Raw genomic sequence first — 24,126 nt, 5'->3', positions numbered from 1 at the left:
TCCATTTTTTTGTCTAACCCCTGTATGTTAGAGTTTACAACCACTTTAAGTTTACGCCCATGTGAGGGCCATGTTTTTGCCTGCCTACATAGGTGTTCCGTGCATCCACATGCAGGCAGTCCCATCGATGACAATTGAGACACAACTGCTGCTCACAATTTGACATCCCAGTGTGTGTGGGTGTGGGTCCCCGAACGCACACTGTCTGCAAATTTTTTATCTTTTGTTTCCTTTTTATAGTTAAAAATAAAATGTAAAGGATAAATTCACTTTTTAAAAAAAATATAAAATCTAGCTCCCCTATGCACCTATATACCATTAACCACTTGCTCTCCCGAGGATTTACCCCTCTTCCTGACCAGGCCATTTTTTGCGATATGGTGCTGCGTTACTTTAACTGACAATTGTGCGGTCATGCAACACTGCACTCAAATGAAATTTATGTCCTTTTTTCCCACAAATGAAGCTTTCTTTCAGTGATAATTACCCACCATGTGTGTCATGCCTTTCTACTTTGTTAAAGATCTGGCATGGATACCCTATCTCATTTTTGGGCAGAGTCACGGCGGTGAAAAACTCTTTGATTGTTTTCAATGGATGATTAATAATTTTATTTGGCGTAATAAACATCCTCGTTTTACCCAATTTTTGGCTTTATTACCTGTTGGCCCACTTTGCACAACTATCGCAGTGGGTGATTATTAACTCCCAGGTCCCTTGGATCAGATTTGAATCTCAATCTATACACCCATTCTATCTACCGGGTCTATTATGGACAAAACGCCCCCCTCGCTTATTGTTTTTTTTTTTTTAATTTAAATATTTATTAATTTTTTCATGTTATTACAAAAATTCCATAAGAAAAAACACAATACATTTAAATAATCCATACATTTCTACTTTGTCTTTCCTATTTACCTCTTTTCTTTCCCTTCCCTCCCAACCCACCTTTTCCCCCCTTCCCCCCTCCCTCCCCTCTGCAAGATCTCCAATCTCTCAAGGCCCAATAACTTTAAATAACGTTCCTAGTTTAGAGTTTTCTATATTTCTCTTTTAGTCCTGATTTTTCCCATTTTTCCCATCGCGAGTAGTATAATTTCAACCTGTCTTCCTGAGTATAATACGATTTTTCCATTCTACTAATCTGATTTACCCTATTGATCAAATCCTCCTCCGTCGGCACCTCTGTCTTCCACCAAAACTTGGGGATCAACCCTTTTGCAGCACTTAAGTAGTACCATACTCCTGATTCTTTGTATTTATTTACTGTTGTCTCAACATTATGTAGGAGACACATGTTTGGGTCTAATCCTATGTTATTTCCAGTTATTATTTCTATTAAATTGACTATTGTCTTCCAGAAATCCTGAATTTTTGGACATTGCCACCAAATATGGAACACCGTGCCCTCCTCCCCACATCCTCTCCAACACATTTTTGACTTCTCCCCCCTCATCCTGTGCTCAGTGCTCGGTGTAATATGCCATCGTGTCAAACATTTATAGTTAATCTCAACGTCTCTCATACTAACACTCTCGTGAACTAATCTAAATATCTTATTCTGTTGATCTTCATCTATCTCCACCTCCATATCTCTTTCCCAATTTGTTATAAAAATTAACTTTGTGTCTCTGTCTAATTCTGTGAGTATTTTATACATTTTTGTAACACCGTGTTTCCCATCTCGCCGTGTTTCTAATAGTCTTTCAAACATATTCCACTCCTTTTTTACTCTCAAGGGTTTTGGGAGAGTTCCAATAAAACATTTTAATTGTTGATATTTCCACTCATCTATTTTAGTAAACATATCTCCTCCCCTCTCTTTTAGTTCTTTAAATGTTTTCAGTTCCCCCTCTATCAATACGTCTCTCAATTGGATATCTTCCTTTTTAAACCATCTCCCTGATATCTCATCTTTTCCTGGAGGGAAAAATTCCGTGTTTGCAAGAGGCATTAATATAGAGTTGAATTCCCATTTCATATGTTTGTGTAAATTATCCCATATCTTTAACACATTTAAAGTGTAAGTGCTTGTGCTTTCTTTAATTGTTCTATACTGTGCTGGAACCCATATCATCTTACTCAAATTAATTCCACTCAGTTCATTTTCTATTTTTACCCAACTTTTCCCCTTATAGTTAAAAGTCCAATCATAAATTCTTGCTAAAATTACAGCTTTGTAATATCTCTTGACATCAGGTAGTCCCATCCCCCCTTTCTCTTTAGTCCTACTTAGTGTTTCATATGATATTCTTGGTTTTTTATTCCTCCATATATATCTTGTTAGCATTCTTCTCATTATCTTAAAAAACGCCTCTGGGAGTTTGATTGGGATCATTTGAAATCTATAGAGTATTTTAGGTATAATTACCATTTTAATTAGGTTTATACGTCCTAACCATGTTGGGTTTCCTCCTTCTAATCTTTTTAGATCGTCCTTAGTCTCGTTTATCAGAGAAATATAGTTTAATCTATACAGTTGTTTATGTGAGGTAGCAAGTTTTATTCCTAGGTATTTTATATCTTTTTCTCTCCAAATAAAGGGGAATTCTTTTTGTAGTTTTTCTTTTTCGCTCTTTGGTATATTAATGTTCAGAATCTCTGTTTTTGTTGGGTTAATTTTTAGATTTGATAGTTCACCATATTCCTTCAAGATCTTCATTATACTTGGTAGTGTTATTCGGGGGTTGCCTACATAAAACAGTAGGTCGTCCGCAAAGGCCGCTACTTTATGTTCTATGTTTTCTATCTGTATTCCCTTTATCGCTCCACTATTCCTTATTATTGATTGCAGGGGTTCCAATGTCAAAACATACAGCAAGGGGGACAATGGACATCCTTGTCTTGTTCCATTGGACATCCCGATGGATTCCGACCTCTCCCCATTTACGGTGATGATTGCGGTGGGCTCTCTATATAATTTACCTATCCACTCTCCAATCCCCAACACTTCCAAGTTGTCCATCATAAAGTCCCAGTCCACTCTATCAAATGCCTTTTCGGCATCAATTGACAAGAGCACCACCGGGGCTTTCCCTTTTCTACTTTTCTGAATAAGCATCAAAGTTTTCAACCCATTGTCTCTACCCTCTCTTCCCCGGACAAATCCCACCTGGTCTCCATGGATCCATTCGGGCATTAGATCTTTCAGCCTGTTTGCTAGGACCTTTGCGTACAACTTGGTATCAGTGTTCAATAATGAAATTGGTCTGTAGCTAGAGCACTGAGAAGGATCTTTTCCCTCCTTGTGTATGAGAACAACATGGGCCTGAAGGGATTCCCTCCTCCCCTCCATCCCACCTCCCAAGTCATTCATATATTTCTTTAACTTTGGTAACAGTACTTCACAGAATTTTTTATAGTACTTAATTGTATAACCATCCGGGCCTGGGCTTTTCCCTCCCCCTGTACTTCTTAATGCTACTTCTATTTCTTCCTGAGAAATTTCTGATTCCAAGGAGTTCAATAGTGTTTCACTGAGCTTTGGCAATCCCGCATTTTTTAAATATATCATCCTTTTTTCATTAATATCTTCTCTATTTTCTTTTGGTGAACCTTGGTGGCTGATGTTGTACAACTTTCTATAGTACTCCGTGAATACTTTAATGATTTCTTTAGTTGAGTGGACCAACTCCCCCTTAGGGCTTTTTATCTTTTCTATATAATTCCTGTTTTTCTTTTTATTCAGGGCTCTCATTAAGTATTTTCCTGGTCGATCCCCCCATCTATATCTTTCACCCAATACCTTGTTATATACTCTTCTCCTCTCCTCTTCCATCAATCTCTCTAATTCATCTCTTTTATCCATTAGCTTCTGTCTTGTTTCTATTGTTATTTTCTTCTTATGTATCTGCTCCAACTCCAGGATTTCCTTTAAAAGTCCACTAACCCTCTCTCTTCTTTCTTTTTTCTTCCTTGCTCCCATCGCAATCAAGATTCCTCTTATATATACCTTATGACTTTCCCATACTGTAGCTGTCGATACTTCCTCTGTCTCATTCTCCTTGAAATATACCTTAATCTCTTCCTTGATCTTCTGCACAATATCCTCATCAAAGAGAAGAGCTTCATTTAACCTCCATCCTAGACCTCCCGTCCACCTTTTCCCCCATCCTATTTTCATTATGACTGGGGCATCGTCCGAAAAAGTTCTTGTCTCTATTTCTATTTTAACCAGCATTTCAATAAGTTGATGATCTATTAGAATATAATCCAGTCTCGAGTATGTCTCATGTGCATTAGAGAAGAAGGTATAGTCTCTGTCTTTCATATGCATCATTCTCCAGGTGTCCACCAGTTGGTACTCGTGGATCGCCTTCTTCAAGGCTCTCAGAGACCTACCCCCCTCTCTCTGCACAAGGGAGGTTGCATCCTTTTGTGGGTCCATACAAAGATTTAAATCTCCTGCTATTATCAAACGCCCTTTTTTAAAGTCTATTAATTTTTTCAACAAACCCTTCAAAAAGATCTCAGGTTTCTTGTTGGGGCAGTATATATTGGCTAGTGTACATTCAATTCCCTGAAGTTTACCCTTCAAAAACAGGAATCTCCCTTCCGGGTCAGTCTTTCTATCTTCCAACTCAAATCTCATATTCTTTGCTAATCCTATTGCCACCCCCTTTGCTCTTTTGATTGGAGAGTCAGCATAATACCATGTTGGATAATATTTGGATTTTAATTTCACATTTGATTCTATCTCAAAATGTGTCTCCTGTAGAAATACCACTGACGTTGCCCTGTGATGTAACTCTTTAAACATTTTAAATCTTTTCCCAGGACAATTCAACCCATTCACATTATATGTTATAAACTGTATTTCTTCCATCCCTCTTAATTCTGTCTCTCTCTCTTCTAATTCGTCTCTTCCTATTAGGCCCGAATATCTTGCAGAAGATTAACCCCACGGCCCCTCCCCCCCTTCCCCCCACCCAACCCCTGTCTCCCCCCCCCCCCCCCGCCCCCACCCCCCCTTTCTTATTTTTCCCCTACCCATTTTTAGGCTTATAAACTGCCTACAAATCATTTGTGGAACTATTTCCACGGTTGATTTAAAATACTGGGATTAAGCTCTGCCCATGGATGGCTCACCTCACCTCCGAACTCCCTAGCTCCCCTTTCTCTATCAACTGGGCTCAACAATACCCTTTACTTTCCTCCCTTAACCGGAGCTTCCAGATGGACTTCCACTTCCACAAGGGGGCTACAAAAGGGGCTAGGGAAAAAGAGAGAGAAAAGAAAAAGCATATATTTTACTTAATTCTCCCTCCCCTTTCTCCCTAACGCCAGAACCTCCCTCCCCCTCCCCCCGACCCGCTGCCAGTCCTCCTGTCTTGTATCATCCGTATCTTCTTTTTCTTCTTCCCACCCAGTTATCTCCAATCTTTGCAAATCCAGTCTATCACAAAAATCTCTCAGTTCCTCAGGGAATCTCAAGTATGCTGTGACCCCATTTTTCCAGCCAATTAGAGATGCCGAAGTACCCCATCTATATTGCACATTCTGTTTTCTCATTTGCTCTAATAGGGGTCTCAGGGATCTCCTTCTCCACAGAGTCTCTGATGTTAAATCCGCAAAAATTTGAATAGTCAAGTCTCCATACTTAATTAACGATCTTCCCTTGATCTTTTTCCAAATCTCATTTTTGACCCCAAACTTCTGGAACTGGACAACTATATCTCTCGATCTTTCCCTCTCAGTATCTTTTTAAAATTTTCCTATTCTGAACACTCTATCCAGTTCAATCACTTCTGTTTCAGGTCTGTCTCTTATGGAGTTTAAGATTTTATTAACTAGTTCATATAATATTTCCCCTTTTGCAGATTCTGGAATTCCTCGCACCCTAAGGTTACACCTTCTTTCTTTATTTTCTTGAATTTCTATCCTATAAAACAATTTTTCCTGGGTTTTCTCCAAATGGGTTATTTTTTTCCTTAGATTATCTATGGTTTGGGCCTGGGTTTTGACTTTCTCCTCTGTTTCTTCCATTCTCGATAGCAGATGGCCTAAGTCGTTTCGAATAGCTGTCATTTCATGTTTTATCGTTTTCTCCAAACTTTGAAACATTTCTATCATCTCCTTCTTATTCGGTACTTGTAGTTCACCATCAAGTTCTTTTTTTCCCAAGCCATCCGCTATTTGTTGGCTACAACTGCTGTTCATACCCAGTGATAGTCTCGGACTGTTTCCTGAGCTAGTGTCCATTTCCCCTTTAGCGCTTGTGCCTTGGGCCCTTTCTGGCGTAATGTTTCCATGTGATGTAAATTTCTTTATCGTGCCTGATTGGGACCCTTTGAGCCCTGCTCCCTTAGGACCTTTATTCTTCATATCCTCTTTAAGTCTTTTGCCTTCTATATTCTCTAGATGGAAACTGTACTTCTCCCTTATGATTTATGATCCAGACGGGTTTACTACTTTTGCATATGCTCTCCTAGGGATGTGTGGGACTCTTCTCTTCTGAACCCAGGGAATCCTCCCCTCTCCTCCTTAACCCCTTGGACCCCAATGTCACTCAGGAGTCAACTATACAATAGACAATAGACCCCCAGCAGCTCTCACTCACCCTTCTCTTCACAGAACGGTAGCTCCAAGTTTGGGTGGAGGGTCTTCACAACAACTCTGTCCTGGGGGGGTTTCTCTGGGCTTCCAACGCTGTAGCTCCTTTTCTCTGTCTGGATTTCGTCCAAGGGATGCAGGGTGGGTCTCCTGGCACTCCCGGGTCTCCCTGGCCCAGGATCGAGCAGTCAGCTGGCCGGGGGCTCCAGGCAGCAGTGAACCGAGGGCTACAGACAGTAGGTAGCCGGGGTTTATGGGCAGCAGTTGGCCGGGGGGTTGTGGGCGACAGAGAGCCAGTAGCCTAAGCCGGCGTCTCCCTGTCAGTCAGGCGGCCGGCCAGCTTCCTCTTCTCCCAGAGGTCCTCCGCGGCTACCACGCGCCCCGGCCACGTCACCTCGTCCTCCAGCGGTCCGGATCTCTCTCTCGTGAAGCACCGGAGGGGCCGGCGCTTCACTGCACCCTTCGTCCGGCTTCCATCACTGGCTCTCCGGGCTCTGTTCAGCGTCCCTCCAGACTCCGGTGAGTCAGGTCCTAAGGGTCACTAGGGAGGTCAGGGAGCGGAACCTAGCCGATAGCTAGTGCCGCTCACTCCCCACTGCCGCCATGTTCAAGCTCCTCCCTCTACTCTGTGCCCTCGCTTATTGTTGACCCATAATTCAATTGTTGCCTGCTCATTGATACTTTGGTACTGTTATAAACTTAAATTAAATCTTGTCTCCCCCGTTTCACCGGGTTCATCATTTTTGGTGACCCGAATTTCATCGCGGCATTTTCGTCTCCACAGGCATTCCTCTGGTGGGACGATCCCTTATCAGATTATCTGACTTTCAACGAGGTAGGTCTTATATCACTTTTGAGACTTTACGAACACTTTTCGATATCCCACTTTGTGAATACTTTATCTACTTTACGTATTAACGTATTTACTTAATATGTTATCGGCAGATAAGACATTTTTTCAACCTAACATTTTGGTTTGATACCTTTGTCCCTGATTACGTTTTTCAAATGTATAAGCCGTGACTCTCCTAGGGGTAGGGGTCTTATCTCAGATTTGTACCATCTTTTTTTGGCAACTATCTTTCCCTCACCCCCTTTATATAGACAGAAATGGGAAGCTGATAGTGGTGTCACCTTCTCAGTGGAGGACTGAGACTCCATGGTGGATAACATACGTAAGAGCTCTAGATCTCTTTCTGTCCGTGAGACGACCCTTAAAGTATTAACCTGCTGGTATTATACCCCCTCTAGATTACACATCATGTTCCCATCTTTGCTTCTGGGCTTGTGGCCTAACTGGCACCCTTGTAAATACATTTTGGGCCTGTCCAGGCCTTTCATTGATATGGAGTAAGATCTCTGCAGTGGTGTCTTCTGTGGCTGATGCCCCGGTGCATTTGTCTATGCAGACTTGCCTACTGGGAGCCCATATCCCGGGAATATGGACTGAGGCTCTGAGGCTGATTCACACCATCTGTGTCTCAGCCCTATGGGCCATTCCCCTTCATTGGAAATGACATACGGTACCATTGGCCTCAATTTTACAAAGAGCCGATGCAGTGATGCTCATAGAACGTATTTACTTTACATTACTGGATAGGATGCACTTATGTGACAAAAAATGGGATGTTTGGAAAACTCATAGACATTTAGGGGTTTATTTACTAAAGCTGGAGAGTCCAAAATCAGACTCCCTTCTGCATAGAAACCAATCACCTTCCAGGTTTCATTGCCAAAGCTTCATTGAACAAGCTGAGGTTAGAAGCTGATTGGTTTCTATGCAAAAGGGAGTCTGATTTTGGACTCTCCAGCTTTAGTAAATAAACCCCCTACTGTCTGACCAATGATTATTCATGCTTTAATTGGTGGTGTATTTCTGTTGGTGGCTTTATTGCTCTGCCTACCTTGCTTATGTACTTAACTTTTATGTTCTACATAACTGTACCTTTTTGGAATGAATATTACAGATGTGCCTTCTTTTTCTGTTGTATGTTATACCTTATGCTGTTCAGCTGTTTTTGCAGCCTATTTCTTAATAAATACAAACGTTTCTTAACAAAAAAACAAAAGGTTGTTAAATGCCACTTAAGGAAAACTATTTGTCTAAAAAAATGATATAAACCTCATTTGGGTACAGTGTTGCATAATGGAGCAATTGTTAAACTATCACAATGCTGAAAACTGCTAAATGGCCTAGTCATAGAAGGGTACTGCAGGCTGGTACTCAAATGGTTAAATGTCATGTTTCTACAATAGACCCTATAATTATTAGCATTGCAGTAAAAGAAAGTAACTGATTCATTCATCTATCAGCTGTTATTATATACTAAAAAAAGGAAGCATAGTTTTATTATTAACAACAGACACCTTTAACTGCGCTATGTCGTCACTACCCTATCTCTTTACTCTCATAGTAATTATTAGGCCTTGTTCAGAAATGTACGATTGCTAACTTTGTTTTCCATTCTCTAGTGGCAACCGACACATATTATATTATTCAAGATAACTGCAAAATGTCTTTTTAGTGGCTAAAGGTCTATTTCAGGGAAAAGACGTAAAAAACCTATTCAGTGCTATGAGGCTTTAATTACACCAGGTCTTGCATTGTTACTGTATTCATAGCAGGGTTCTTCGATAATGCAGTTACGTGTTCAGGTGAAGATGTCACACTAATTACAGCTATCTAGAAGACCCTTGGCAATATTTAATATCTATGAACAGCTGATGCATGTGAACTTCAAAAATTATAGAGAATTATATTCACAATAACTGTGAAGTCAGTGTACTGCTGTGACTTATAAGTCCTGTAATATAGTGGGAGTTTTCCCATTTTTATTAATACTTAATAAACCGGTATTAAACCCAAAACCAAAAATGTGATATATTGAAGCTTACCAATCATTAGATGTGATGGTTGCATTGGATTTCTTTTTCTAGGCTTTTATCTCTGTTATCTTTTTTTTTTTCCCTGAAAATATGTGTTTGATAAACAGTTATCAAGTTGAAAATATCAAGCGACAAAAAATTGCAACTGCAAAGTACTACGTGACGGCTCAAATTGCACCTTTATCCTCACTGTACGCAGCGCCAATCAGCCCCCGTATGGGTTACTTTGGAAGTAACGTGTTAAGCGTGACGATACGCGTTGTCGGTGACGCACTTCCGGTCGGATGCCTTCTTTATTTACATTGGACACAAATGCAAGTACATCTGATTGGAGGTTTGATTTACATGTGATGTACAAGATGATTTTAAATGTGAGCATATTCGATATGTGATACTTTGTTTGGTGAATAAATAGTTTTACACTATGCAAGCATTCACTTATATTTTCTGAGGGATCAAGTGGCTGCAGCTACCTTATGTGCCTGAAGAGACCTGCTGTCCTGTGAGCCTGTGCTGGAATCTGTACATGAGGGGAGGTCAGTGTGGAGAGCTGTGGAGGATTACCTACTATTAAGGGTCCATGTGTTAGTGATCCTGAAGGCTTTTTGACCCTGTGCAGGCCGCAAGAGGCCATTTTTGGATATCTCTGCACATTTATCAGCACTTTTTTTTTTTTCTTCTTCAAGAATTGCTGTGGACTTTATATATGGTTTTTTGTATATTGTCAGGTGTTTTACACCTCATGGGACTTTATATATTTATTCATGTTTGTTTGCATGATCAGTTCTTAGTTTATGCGTTGATTTTTAGCTCCGGAGGGAGGTTTTTGAGCACATTGAGTCCTGTTGTGACTTACTTGTTTGTTTTGGAGCACTATTGGATCCCATTGGATTACTTGGGGCACCATTTATGTTATTTGGTCCTTTTAGGACCTCATATTGACACCTGTCACACGTGATTGTTTATGAGTTTTTTGGCACTATTTAGTATTGTGTGTTTATGTTATTTGTGTCACTAATTTTGCACTGTTTCACTTATTCATTTATGTGTGAAGAATTTTTATGGTAGTAGCACTGCATCATTTGTGTTTCATTTGGTTTTGGGTTTGATACTGCTTTAGATGCAATGTCAACAAACTTTGGGTGATCTCAGAAGTGTCTCAAACTGACCTGAAATGCAAGAAAAATGTCCACTGACACAAACCCGAAGCCTTAAAGATTACAGTCCTGGAGTTTATAAATGTACAGGATAGAAACACAGAAACATAAAAAAGTGATGGCAGAAAAAAGACCAAAGTGGTCCATGGAGTGTGCCCCCCCCTCCCCTATTTAAATTGTTTTGTATTTTTTTGCCTTTATTTTTCCATTAACTTTTTTGTCTGTTTATAGATCTATGTTTGTCCCAAGCATGTTTGAAGCCATTTACTGTTGACTGGCTCACTACCTCTGCTGGAAGTTGATTTCAAGCATCAACTACTCTTTCAGTAAAATAGCACTTTCTAAAATTAGTTTTGAAATTTTCTCCTGTCAATTTGAGGTCATGACCCCGTGTTCTTGATTTTGGTTTCAGATTGAAAATACAGCCCTCTTGTACCTTATTCACCCTCCCTTGATGTATTTCACATTTTCAATAATATCTCCCGTTTCCCTTCTTTCCTCTAGACTGTACATATTGTAGCACTACTGCCTTAGGAGTCGTTAGAGATTTGGGTCCCCCTATAGTCCTGCACAGCCAGGCAACATGCATTTTCTTCCAGCCTTGCAGTCCAGAGACAGTAAACAGTCCTTGAAATTGTTTTCTTTGAATTGTATTAGGGGATTGAAACTTGGATGATGATGAGGGATACATGGGATGCCTAAGGAACTGTTAAACTGAGGACAACCTGGAACTATGTACAAGTGCTCAGAAGGGTTTTTTTCTATCCAGTCTCTCCTAGTGTACCACCTCAGACCCCAGATGAAATCTCTTCTACACCCAGCTGCCTGAGAGAATCCCTGGGCAAGGGGACCCAGAAGCTGTCACTTTAAATATAAGCAATCCCAGATGGGAGCTAGGCAGGTTTCCCACCTGAATGCTCATTCCACTTATCTGGCCCAGGGGGTGTGGGGTTACACTCACTCTAGCAAGCTTGTGGGTTGGTGGCTACCTTCAGACCTTATGCTGGGCTGGCTCCTTCCTTTTTTCCCAGTCTGTCCTCTCTCAGGGGATGATGAGGCTGAGAGATCCTTCTTTCCAGTTCCTCCGCCTTAGGTAGGCCTATCTCTTGGACCCCATCCCAGGCTCCACACTCCATTCTGCTCACTCCATCTTCCACCCAAACTCTCTTGCTACCGAGCAGGCTCAGCCACTCCATAAGGGCTGTCCTGTCCCCATGTCAAACCTCCTGCTTGGGGATTGGTCAGAACTCCTTGAAAGTGCAGACAAGCTCCTCTGCAACCCCGCCCACTGAATTCTAGAGACTTCTCCAAGTCTCTAGATCGAGGGGAAGTTCCAGAGAGCTCCGTTGCAGAGGCTCTCAGTCCTGACCCAAATCTGACCGCTCTGACTATTGCTCATGGCTACTATTCGCCTCCTACTGAAAAATAATTAACCTAGCTACCTAGGAGGGTGCTACAATAGTAAGTTCCTGAAGACCTTCCACCATTTTTGTTACCTGTGTCTGGACTCGTTCTGTCTTATGAATATCTTTTTCTAAGTGAAGTCTCCAGCACTGGACACTGTATTCTAAATAAGGTCTCATAAAAATCTATGTAGGGGAATCAGGACCTCCTTCCTCCTACTGGTGACCCCTCTAGTGATGCATCCTAGAATTCTATTCACTTTTTGATTTATTCCAATGCAATACACTAATTTTTGAGTGACTGTGTAATGCATTGGAAGGAATCACATCCTGTTACTTGTGTAGCTGTCAAGTTGGTGACAAGACACACAGTGGGTCCAACCAAAAAAGCGCATGTGGGGTCACCATGAGCAACTGGTTACTAATCTGTTACTAATGGCACCAGCACCTGTTCACCTTTTGTTTGATTTTTAAGCAACTATTATTTGAATGGGGCTTACGGATTCATTGGACATTAGTTGTATTTTCTGGTGTTGTTTATGTATCTATTGTTTGCACTCTTACATGTGGTAAACTGTTTAGTAACCTTGATTCACATTTTGGCAACCCAGTCTATACATTTATAATCTTCCAGCAATGCCAAGTCATGTTCCATGTTACAGACACCTCCAGGAATATCAACCCTATTACACACCTTTGTATCATCAGCAAAAATAGATTGCCCATACCTTGTCCAACAAACCTTTAGGTATATGACTTACATATAGATTAAATAGAACATGACCTAGTACAGAGCCTCGGGATACACCACTAGTGACTGGTCTATGTTCTGAATGAACCCCATTTACAATCACACTCTGGTATCTATCATTTAGCCAACTGCATATAGACTGAACCACCCAAGGGTTAAGTCCTAGCTTGTACCACCTTTTTATTAGATCATTATGTGGAACTGTATGAAATGCCTTGCTGAAATCAAGATATGCTTTGTCCACAGCACCAGCCTGTTCAGCACACCCACTGGTACTGCCCCAGGTGATTTAGGACTTCTGTGTCAGGTAACATGGCAGCCCTAGCAAGACTAACCACTAGGAGGTCCTGGGTTGGAGCTACCCCAGTAACCCATGTGGTTCTCTAATAGTGCTGGTTAATCTGACTCTATCGGCCTAATTGCTGCCTGGTATTCCCAAGGGGCTGATGGTTTGTGTGTTATTCGGCACACGCATTGGTACTGCACTGTGTGATTTGGGACTTCTGTGTCCGGTAACATGGCAGCCCTAGCAAGATTAACCACTATGAGGTCCTGGGGCTGGAGCTTCCCCAGTGACCCATGTGGATAGTAGAGTCTGGTGTTCATGTAGCAGGTCTCAGGCTGCCCTGCACTGAAGATGATAGGTGAGCTGTACTATAAAGGGTTAACTGCTCTGAAAAAGTAACCCCATGTTACAGATAGACTGGATAGCTGTAGATGGAAAGTAAACTTCAAATGCCATGAACGCTCTCAGATAGTCTGTAATATGAATTTGGGGCCAGACAGTGAACCCTTTTTTATTTCCTGCCTAAATGTTATCAAGAGGAAATGGAAAGTATTCTGAATGTAAGTACCAGTCAGTCAGGGACTGAAGTTGGAGTTGGCTACCTGACTCCACATAGATATTAGAAATCAGGGAGAGGTGAGAGCATCATGAACATGCCTTCCACTTCCCGCCTTCCACCCCAAACGCACTGCCTTTGGGTTGCTGTTAAGTTAACACTAACACCCACTGTGGATTGCAAGTACAGTGCATTTTGAATGCGGTTTGGGAAATGCGTACAGGATGTAGGTTTCCAGCACCATGTTCTGCTGTTTTGAACAGAGCTATCAGTCCAACAAAAGGAACATATTTACAGGTGGGAAAGGCAAACGGATGACTTACAGTGCTGTTGCTCCCTTAGTGCCCAATCAGTAGTATGGAGGCATGAGTTGACATAATTGGTTTCCTAATTTCTGGTAGAGAAGATGGTATTATAGTGAATATGCTGTGCGGCAGTGATGAATAAACCACAGTAATAGCTGGAGATGATCTCCAGCACATTAGTTTACAATTATGAATGTCAACCATGTGTTGAGCTGTAGAATATTTGTAATGTCTATTATTTTATATAATCATTTTACTTTTGTTTTATGAAATGCAAACATTATTAGAGAAAGGCAAAACATAAAAAGCAGCTAAAAACAACTTGACATAAGGGTAATAACTATGCAGTTAAATGCAAGAAATGGCATCAAAGACTTTACTTTCCAATGTTACAGCCCTTTATCTTCCTCTATTTACTCAACCACGGACATACAATAAGCTATGCCAGATAATAGTTTATAGAGAACCTACAAGCACTTTATTTCACACTAATGACAGACATATCCAATACAAATAAGCTCCATCAACGTGGCCATCATTCATTAGTGAAATGAAGCCTTAAAGCTGACCCCGCATAATTGGCTGGAGGACATATTGTACTAATGTAATCCCATCATTAAAACATCATGAATATGTTTTTTATAAGAAAATGGATTAGAGTATTCATTGACTGTGCAACACTCAAGGTATTCTGTAAATGAAAACTAGACATTTCCATTTGTCTCCTGGAAACAGAACATTATTTAGACCTTACATCTCTGGCAATAACAAATTTGTTTTAAATGGTAAAGAAAAAAGGAAGAATGGAAGGAAGAAGAAAGAAGGGATGGGAAAGGAAGGAAGGAAAAAGAAGAGAGGGGTAAGAGAGGAAGGAAGGAAGGAAGGAAGGAAGGAAGGAAGGAAGGAAGGGAGGAGAAAAAAGAGAGGGGCAAGAGGTGAAGGAAGGAAGAGGAAAGAAGGGATGAACAAGAGAGGAAGGAAGTAAGGAAGGAGGGATGGGCAAGAGGAAGGAAGGAAGGAAGGAAGGAAGGAAGGAAGGAAGGAATGGACAAGAGAGGAAGGAAGGTAGGAAGGAGAAAGAAGAGAAGGAAGGTAGGAAGGAGAAAGAGGAGAACAAAGGTAGGAAGGAGAACAAAGAGAAGGAAGGAAGAAGAGAAGGAAGGAAGGAAAAAGAAAAGGAAGGAAGGAGAAAGAAGAAAATGGATTAGAGTATTCATTGACTGTGCGACACTCAAAGTATTCCGTAAATGAAAACTAGACATTTCCATTTGTCTCCTGGAAACAGAACATTATTTAGACCTTACATCTCTGGCAATAACAAATGTGTTTTAAATGGTAAAGAAAAAAAAGGAAGAATGGAAGGAAGAAGAAAGAAGGGATGGGGAAGGAAAGAAGGAAGGAAGGAAGGAAGGAATGTACAAGAGAGGATGGAAGGAAGGAAGGAGAAAGAAGAGAAGGAAGGAAGAAAGGCAAAGGAAGAAAGAAAGAGAGAAGGAATGGGCAAGAGAGGAAGGAAGGAGAAAAAAGAGAAGAAAGGAAGGAAGAAGAAAAGGAAGAAAGAATAAAGAAGGTAAGGAAGGAAGAAGAAAAGGAAGAAAGAATAAAGAAGGTAAGGAAGGAAGAAGAAAAGGAAGAAAGAATAAAGAAGGGAAGGAAGGAAGAAGAAAAGGAAGAAAGAATGAAGAAGGGAAGGAAGGAAGGAAGGAAGAGAAGGAATGGGCAAGGAAGGAAGAAAAGAAGGAAGGAGAAGAGAAGGAAGAAAGGAGAAAGAAGGGAAGGAATGAGAAAGGAAGGAAGGAAGGAAGGAAGGAAGGAAGGAAGATGGAAGGAAGGAAGGAAGGAGAATGAAGAGAAGGGGGAAGGAAGGAAGGAGAAAGAAGAGATTGGCAAGAGAGAAAAGAAGGAAGGAAGGAGGGAGAAACAAGAGATGGGCAAGAGATAAAAGAAGGAAGGAAGGAGGGAGAAACAAGAGATGGGCAAGACAGAAAGGGAAGGAAGAAAGGAAGGAGAAAGAAGGAAGGAAGAAGAGAAGGAAGGAAGGAAGGAGAAGGAAGGAAGAAAGAAAGACAGACGGAATGGGCAAGGAAGGAAGGAAGGGGAAAGAAGAGATGGGCAAGAGAGGAAGGAAGGAAAGAGAAATAAGGAAGGAAGGAAGGAAGGAAGTAGAAAGAAGAGAAGAAAGGAAGGAGAACAAAGAGAGGAAGGAAGAAAGGAGAAGGAAAGAAGGAAGAAAGAAAGAGAGAAGGAATGGGCAAGAGAGGAAGGAAAGAAGAAAAGGAAGGAAGGAGAATGAAGAGAAGAAAGGAAGTAAGGAAGGAAGGAGAAAGAAGAGAAGAGAAGGAAGGAGAAAGAAGAGAAGGAAGTAATGAGAAAGAAGAGAAGGAAGGAAAGAAGGAGAAAGAAGAGAAGGGAGGAGAAAGAAGAGAAGGAAGGAGAAAGAAGGGAAGGAAGGAAGGAAGGAAGGAAGGAAGGAAGGAAGGAAGGAAGGAGAAAGAAGAAAAGGAAGGAGACAGAAGAGATGGGCAAGAAAGAAAGGGAATAAAGAAAGGAAGAAGAGAAGGAAGGAAGGAGAAGGAAGGAAGAAAGAAAGAAAGACAGAAGGAATGGGCAAGAAAGGAAGGAAGGAAGGAGAAAGAAGAGAAGGGGGAAGGAAGGAAGGAAAGAGAAAGAAGAGATGGGCAAGAGAGAAAAGAAGGAAGGAAGGAAGGAGAAAGAAGAGATGGGCAAGAGAGAAAGGGAAGGAAGGAAGGGATAAGAAGGGATGGACAGGAGAAGAAGGAAAGAAGGAAGGAAGGAGAAAGAAGAGAAGGAAGGAAGGAAAGGTAATGGAAAGTCTCCATATGCACATTGGTAATATATCAATAAGTGCTGACATCATTACAGATCATTAAAAAATACATTTAAAGTGTCACTAAACCCACATCATAGAAAAACGTATCAATTAATTCTGTATTACATGCTGTTCATGCTCACTCATTTTCTGTATTCTGCAAAAAACCTGGTTTATCCTGCGGTTCTCTATCACTATTTCCCCCTTTCCATGTCCTCAGTGCAATCGGGCGTTTTTCCGAGCAGTGTTGGCAGCTACTACACGTGCTCAGTTTTCAGTGAGTTTCTATGCTTATCATTTCCTCCCTATCACATCTGACCAACCCATGTGACTATAGAGTCACACATGTGGGTGTATACACAGTGGTAAATGACAGCCCACTCCCTCTCTCCCTCCTCCATGCCCACTAACCAGCTAAACACATTAGGAGTGGGATAATACATATAGATTAATGGAGACTTCTTCTCCTTGGTATTCTAAGACACAGGCTGGAGAGTCGTGACATAGCCCGTGACTGGAAGAAATCTGCCCACACCATGTTATTGTCAAAAAATAATAAAGATTTGATTTTAGATATATATTTGTATGACAATTTAAAACAATTTATTGATATTAATGTATTGTTACTTTGTATCCTAAAGGCTGTTTTTTTTTTAAATTTTGAACATGTGACCAGTAGCATAGGACTAGAAGCTCCTTCTGCCTCTATTTCCCTGCAGGCAAGCTGGGAAAGACCTGGGTCATGTGACAGCTGTAAATTGATTAGGAAAAAAGTTACTTATATTTTGTTTTTATTAAAATAATTACAGTGCCATCATTCATATACAGAAATAGAACAAATAATGTAAATTAAACAGCGGGTGTTTAGTATCACTTTAACCACCTTCCACCCACCATATAAGGTAATGACAGGAGGGTGGCGGTTCTCTCGTTCTGGGAGGACGTCATATGACGGGGGCATGAGGCACGGCGATCTACGGTGCGCTGTGTCCCTGGGACACAGAGGATCACCAATCACTGTAAAGAGCCAATGACGTCAGCTCTGTCATGTGATCAGCTGTGACCTGTAAGCCCATCAATGCCACATACCAGTGTCCATCAATGCCACATACCAGTGTCCATCAGTGCACATCAATGACACATATCAGTGCCTACCAGTGCACATCAATGCCACATGCCACATATGCCACATATCAGTGCCCATCAGAGCTGCCTTTCAGTGCCACCTTTCAGTGCCAGTCAGTGCCGCCTATCAGTGCCACCAATCAGTGCCACCTGTCAGTGCCAGTCAGTGCCGCCTATCAGTGCCTGTCAGTGCTGCGTACCAATGCCTGTCAGTGCCGCCTAACAGTTCCAATCAGTGCCACCTATTAGCGCCAGTCAGTGCCATATATGAGTGTTGCCTTTCACTGCCTATCAGTGATGCCTGCCAATGCCCACAAGTGATGCCGTTCCATGCCCACCAATGCCACCTATCAGTGCCTCATCAGTGCCACCTATCAGTGCCCATCAGTGCTGCCTATCAGTGCCCATCAGTCCAGCCTCATTAGTGTACATCAGTGAAGGAGAAAAATTACTTATTTACAAAATTTTATAATAGAAACTAAGAAAAAACTTTTTTTTTTTCAAAATTTTCTGTGTTTTTTAGTTTGTTTAGCAAAAAATAAAAACCCCAATAGTGATTAAATACCACCAAAAGAAAGCTCTATCTGTCTCAAAAAAATGATAAAAATTTTGTTTGTGTACAGTGTTGCAGGATCGCGCAATTGTCATTCAAAGTGCGACAGTGCCGAAAGCTGAAAATTGGCCTGAACAAGCAGGGGGTAAAAGTGCCCGGTAGACAAGTGGTTAATACTGTATTAATGAATACAGAAATGTTTTAATTTAGTCTTTTATATCTGCCTGGAGTTCAGATTTAAGTTTTTATACAGCAGAGAGCACTAAGCTGATAGAAATGCTAAGCAGGAAACCTCTGTACTCATTAAAGCAACTCACTTTTGGAATATTTTAACCTAGCTATAGCCATCTGTTCCAAATGCCTATAGATCTGACAGATCAATAACCACATGCATCAACATACAAAAATCCATACTGCAGGCCATTTTGTGTCTTTTTGTAGAAATAAAATAAGCCTTGGGAATGAAGCTTTCATGAGATTTAGACAGCGGTGGCTAAATGTAATGAGACCGTCTGAAAGGCTCAAGTCATCTGTGCAAACTCAGCATATTGCTCAAGTCAACATGATTGAATGGGACTGCAATTTAGTGTTATTATATTAACTTGGCTCTCAATGGATAAATGTACAATAAGCATTTTAATCCTGGCAGCTACATTTTAATATTTTCTAGAAGCCACTCTTTGAAAGAATCAGTAGCCCATCACAGGGATAAATGGCAGCCACATGGAAAGCATCGAAAGGAAAAGTTTGTAGGCAATGCACATACTCTAAGGCAGGCTTTTCAAACTGAAGTCCAAAGACGGATGAAAGGAAGTCTGATCTTCATTCATGGACATTGACATATATAAAAGGTAATATTTCAAACATAAACTTTTACTAACAATTTATTTTAATTTGGAAACATTGCATCATAAAAACTTTGCCCAATTCTACCACCTTCTTTAGCTCAAATTCAATGCCCACTATTGTCTTCAGCTTAGATTCATTATCCACTACCTTCTTCAGCTTAGATTTACACTTCACTACCTTCTTCCACTCATATTCACTGCCTTCCACCTTCTTTAGCCCTACATCACCAAGTGATTGCAAAGCGTTTGATGCAGTGGTGTAAAGCACGCCGCCAATGGACTCTAGAGTAGTGGAGATGTGTTCCCTGGAGTGACCAATCATGCTTCTCTGTCTGGTAATGCGATGGATGTACTTGCCTGACTGCATTGTGCCAAGTGTAAAGTTTGGTAAAGTTTGGTGGAGGGGGGGATTATGGTGTGGGGTTGTTTTTCAAGGGTTAGGCTTGGCCTCTTAGTTCCAGTGGAGGGAACTCTTACGACCTCAGCACACCAAGACATTTTGGACAATTTCATGCTCCCAACTTTATAGGAACAGTTTGGGGATGGCCCCTTCTTGTTCCAGCATGACTGCAGACCAGTGCACAAAGCAAGGTCCATAAAGACATGGATGAGGGAGTTTGGGGTGGAGGAACTTGACTGGCCTGCACAGAGTCCTGATCTCAACCTGATAGAACACCTTTGGGATGAATTAGAGCGGAGACTGTGAGCCAGGCCTTCTCATCTGACATCAGTGCCTGACCTCACAAATGCGCTTCTGGAATAATGGTCAGACATGCCCATAGACACCCTTCTAAACCTTGTGGACAGCCTTCCCAGAAGAGTTGAAGCTGTTATAGCTGCAAAGGGTGGGCCAACTCAATATTGAACCCTACGGACTAAGACTGGGATGCCATTAAAGTTCATGTGCCTGTAAAGGCAGGCCGACCAATACTTTTGACAATAGTGTACTTTATAGTCCTCTCCAGGTCTAGAAGTGTTTAATTACTGTCTGTGCTGACCCAGCATCTCTGTTCCTGTCTTTACCCTGCATAAGGCTCTGTTCACAATGCGAGCACAAAGAGAAAAAGAATAATTTTTTTTAAAAAAGTGACAGTTATTTTCAGCTCCAATGAGATTTGAAAATGACAGTCACATTAAATTTGAGTACCGTGTCCTTGTGTTAAAGCTGTGTGAATTGAGCCTATAACCATTTATGCAGTAGCTGGCAGTGTGTCAACAAAGCGATTGTTCTGAGTCTACTCAGGATGCAAACATCACATTCAAGATTAACAGTGCTCAGCAGATGTCTCAGGTGTTTTGGGAGGATTTTATGGGCAAATAACATGCAAATATTTTTTAAACGAATAGACTAGTGACAGAATCTCTTTGATGCTGGTTTTTCATCAGCTAATGCCTACTTTCCCTTTGTTTTCCTGCCAATAAGTTTACCACTTCCATCTATATGGAATATACTCTTTCAGTTATGGAAAATTATGATGTATATGTGCGTTAAATTAATTTAAAAATCCATCTTAGTGGTTGTGTATGATTCATCCTGCATGTTACCTGTGCTCATTGTGCAATCCTGGATCTGGCATTCCTTAGTGTCCTCAGGTTTTGGCTCCTTCTCACACAGGCTCATGTTTGTGGTTCTGTTATTATCAGTATCCATGCACCAGACAGTTCTTTGTTGGATACCTTCTCCGCAAGACTCGGAACACTGGAATAACCATTATATGTGTGTTAGACCTAATTACTACAACAGAAGGATTAAACTACAATATGGGACATGCAGTATATGAAGCCTGTTTTATATATATATATATATATATACACTGTATATTACCATTTACCATTCATGAACTGTGAGCCTCTGCTGGTACTTATCTAGTACTGCAGCTCTGGTGTGCACACTTGCCCTCATTAGTAAACTTTAAAGCTAGACCACAACTTCTAGCCCACACTCATTCAACAGATTTGACTATTTGGACATGCCCTGAATAGAGGTCTGTTTGCCTCTGGCTTCTGTCTGACTGCTCATGCTTTGGTTTTTCCTGGAAAGTGTTTGGACTGCTTTTGTATGGTTATCCTGATCTTAGGCATTATCTATTAGCTGTTTAAACTCTCATTACCTGTTTGGTACCTGTAATACATTTTCTGCTCCTGACCTGGCCATCAGCCTGCTAACTCTGTGACCATCAAAGGTTTCCTCTGCTTGTCTGACAAAACTACTTCTATCACCTTCTATTGCAGGGGGAAGCAACCTCAACACTCCAACTGTTGCGGTACTACAAGTCCCGTGAGGCATTGCAAGACTCTGACAGCCACATACATGACTCCCACAGGCAGAGGCATAATGGGGTTTGTAGTTTCACCACAGGAGGAGTGCCAAGGTTGCCTAACCCCATCTCTACTGGATTCTTTATAGGAATTCATGGAGGATGATTAGGCAGTTGACACAAGTAGCTCAAATGCAAAACCACACTTTTTGTTGATTACAGCCATGGTGGAAGTTATCTAGTGCTGGTGAACCAGACAACAGTTAAAACACACCAAGAGCACCCATTCTATTGGAAGTGTACATATCAATTTTGTGTAAGCTGCTTTTTAAACTGGATGGGCTGAGAAAAGGATATGCCAAGGGGCTATCTACGACTACACTCACTTCTACAACCTTGCTCAGGGTAGGGTTCTTGTTCCAAAAAGGATGTCTGTGAAGCCGGCTGTAATATTGGAAACTCTTTTGTTTGTTCCTAATTTAAAATTTGTATTGAAATAAAAAAGAACCAACTACTTCACTATTTTTAATAGACTGCTTTACAATTGAGTTGAAGAGACCTCAATCAAACACTGGGGAAAAGCAACTTGCTGACTTCTTTGTATAAGATTGCTTGCCAGGGTTTCTTTTTGGGTAGATTGCTATTCAGCTGCAATTATTGTTTCAAATACATTAGTGGTCAAAGGCTGTTTGAAGATGGTTAACATTGCCTGAAAATTGCTACGTGTGGTTGGCATTAACGTTTTTAGTTGTCCTGGTCACTGTCTAGCTAGCAGTAGTTCATTCCACTCAACTGGACTTGTTATATGATTTTGAGGATGCTTCAACTCATCCACTTGGCTTCAAATGCAATTTTTGTTATTGAAGACAGAACTTCTGAAGTGTCTTTATTTTCCATACTAATTCTTTCCCACCATTTCCTCTGTGTTTATGCTCATTACAAAGACATGTGATCCAGAGGTTCCAGCAAGTAAGAACATAAGTTAAACTCAGGAGGTCATTTAAGACAAGACAACATATGGGGTACAAAAAACTGCTAAGGAGACCGAACAGACAAGAAAAAAAGTAAAAAGATGGTAAAAAGAACAAACAAAGGGAACCCAGGGATGAGCATGTAGAAAGCATAGACGTGCAAGCACCCACTGAGTCAGAGTACACATAAATGGAAACTAATGCTAACGCAATCTATCTGCATCTATTCATCTATAATTTACTATTTATTGTACCTCTGTCCAGTTATTTGTCTTCCAGCTGACACATTGCTCTTCTTGGCTGCAGTTTATTATAGTTACTGGAATCTTTTTCAGATCACAGCGATTCTCCTTTGGGCAAATGACGTCTCTTTTCCGGACTCCATTCCCACATGTCTTTGAACACTGAGAAAATGTAACACAAGTGGCACTGAGAACAATCATGAACACAAAATACTGTAATTTCTGAAGACCTGTTTTTAGAACTTGCACTTACAAGCACACAGACTATCGGTATGGTTAAGTGCCAGAAATAGAAAAGAGAGGAGGCAAACTGTCATCAATACGAAAGCTATAAAAGTAGCTAACCCACACCAACACACATTATCCTCTTTATACAGCTACAATTATTTGTTCTCTGGCATATAACCATACATCACATCAAACACATTCAATAGATAATAATTTAAGAGAAATCAGTAAAATCAGGGATTCTGTTCTATTTACTGTCTCCTTCTGTGGCTTTGTCTAACCTTACATAATTTTTTTCTCATTGACCTATGGAGCAGAAGGTAGCTACAGTGTATGGCCCAAAACTCACCTTGCTAAATATTAGCAATCAGATTCATATAACTGAGGTATTCATTACTTGTCATCTCCTTAATGGAATCCCCAATAAAAACTCACAGACTGCACATCATGGGTTTCTAGGGCCACAGCAGTGCCTATTTAACCACCACAACAAATAAGAGTTTCTATTCACAAATACCATAACTATTGTTTACGAGAAGATGGTGGTGGTGGTGCTGGGGTGTCCACTAGCCAAAGAGATTACTAAAATCCACCTTTTGCCTTCAGTTGCATATCATCTCAGGGACAGCTTCAAAAGTGAATATTGTTGACTTCCAAAAGAACTAAGTTCCGTTATACAACTGACAAGGGCGCCATACTACCAGCTGGGTTCCCACTTTGTAATCGTCTCATCTCTTTTCACAGACCCCAAAATATCACCTAACCTGCCAAACTGCCATAACTGTTGTTCAAACATTAAATGAAGGTGAGCAGGTGGGACAACTTTCTTCTCTGTTGACCTTCCAGAAAAAACTCTCAGCAGTTCCTACTCCTGTGGCTCCTCCCTGCCACCTGACCCTCGTCATGTAGCCCATCTATTAATTTCATCTGGGTCTGGATTTTTATTTATGTGTCCCTCCTCGATCCAGTTTTACATTGCCGTATGCTATAATAGATCTTTGTGACCTCATTGCACCATACTTTTCATATAAATGTGGCTTGATAAGGGTCATTGTATGGTACACAATGAGCAAACGTACTTGACACGTTCTGCTCCACCTAATCAGTGAAGATAAACTAGTTCTATATACTAATAGTTATATATACTCTGAAAAGTTCTGTATATTACAAAAGTT

The 24,126-nt window shown here is 40.9% G+C and overlaps 1 protein-coding gene across 1 annotated transcript in view; it reads right to left on the bottom strand.

Moving 5' to 3' along the window:
• The window catches only part of ADAMTS12 (ADAM metallopeptidase with thrombospondin type 1 motif 12), a 696,444-nt gene that overhangs the window by 42,635 nt on the left and 629,683 nt on the right, over positions 1–24,126 (bottom strand). The window contains exons 22-23 of the mRNA XM_089689453.1: positions 22,736–22,885; positions 20,798–20,951 (exon numbers count right to left, since the gene is read on the bottom strand). Coding sequence (XP_089545579.1) covers positions 20,798–20,951; positions 22,736–22,885 — 304 coding nt within the window. The remainder of the gene's footprint in view (positions 1–20,797; positions 20,952–22,735; positions 22,886–24,126) is intronic.

The sequence above is a fragment of the Staurois parvus genome, unplaced genomic scaffold (genome assembly GCF_062004578.1).
Source record: "Staurois parvus isolate SC_StPar_1 unplaced genomic scaffold, SC_StPar_1.0 ptg000475l, whole genome shotgun sequence".
Lineage (NCBI taxonomy): Eukaryota > Metazoa > Chordata > Amphibia > Anura > Ranidae > Staurois > Staurois parvus.
The sequence above is the reverse complement of the archived record's forward strand: the minus strand, read 5'-3'. Positions and strand labels throughout refer to the sequence as shown.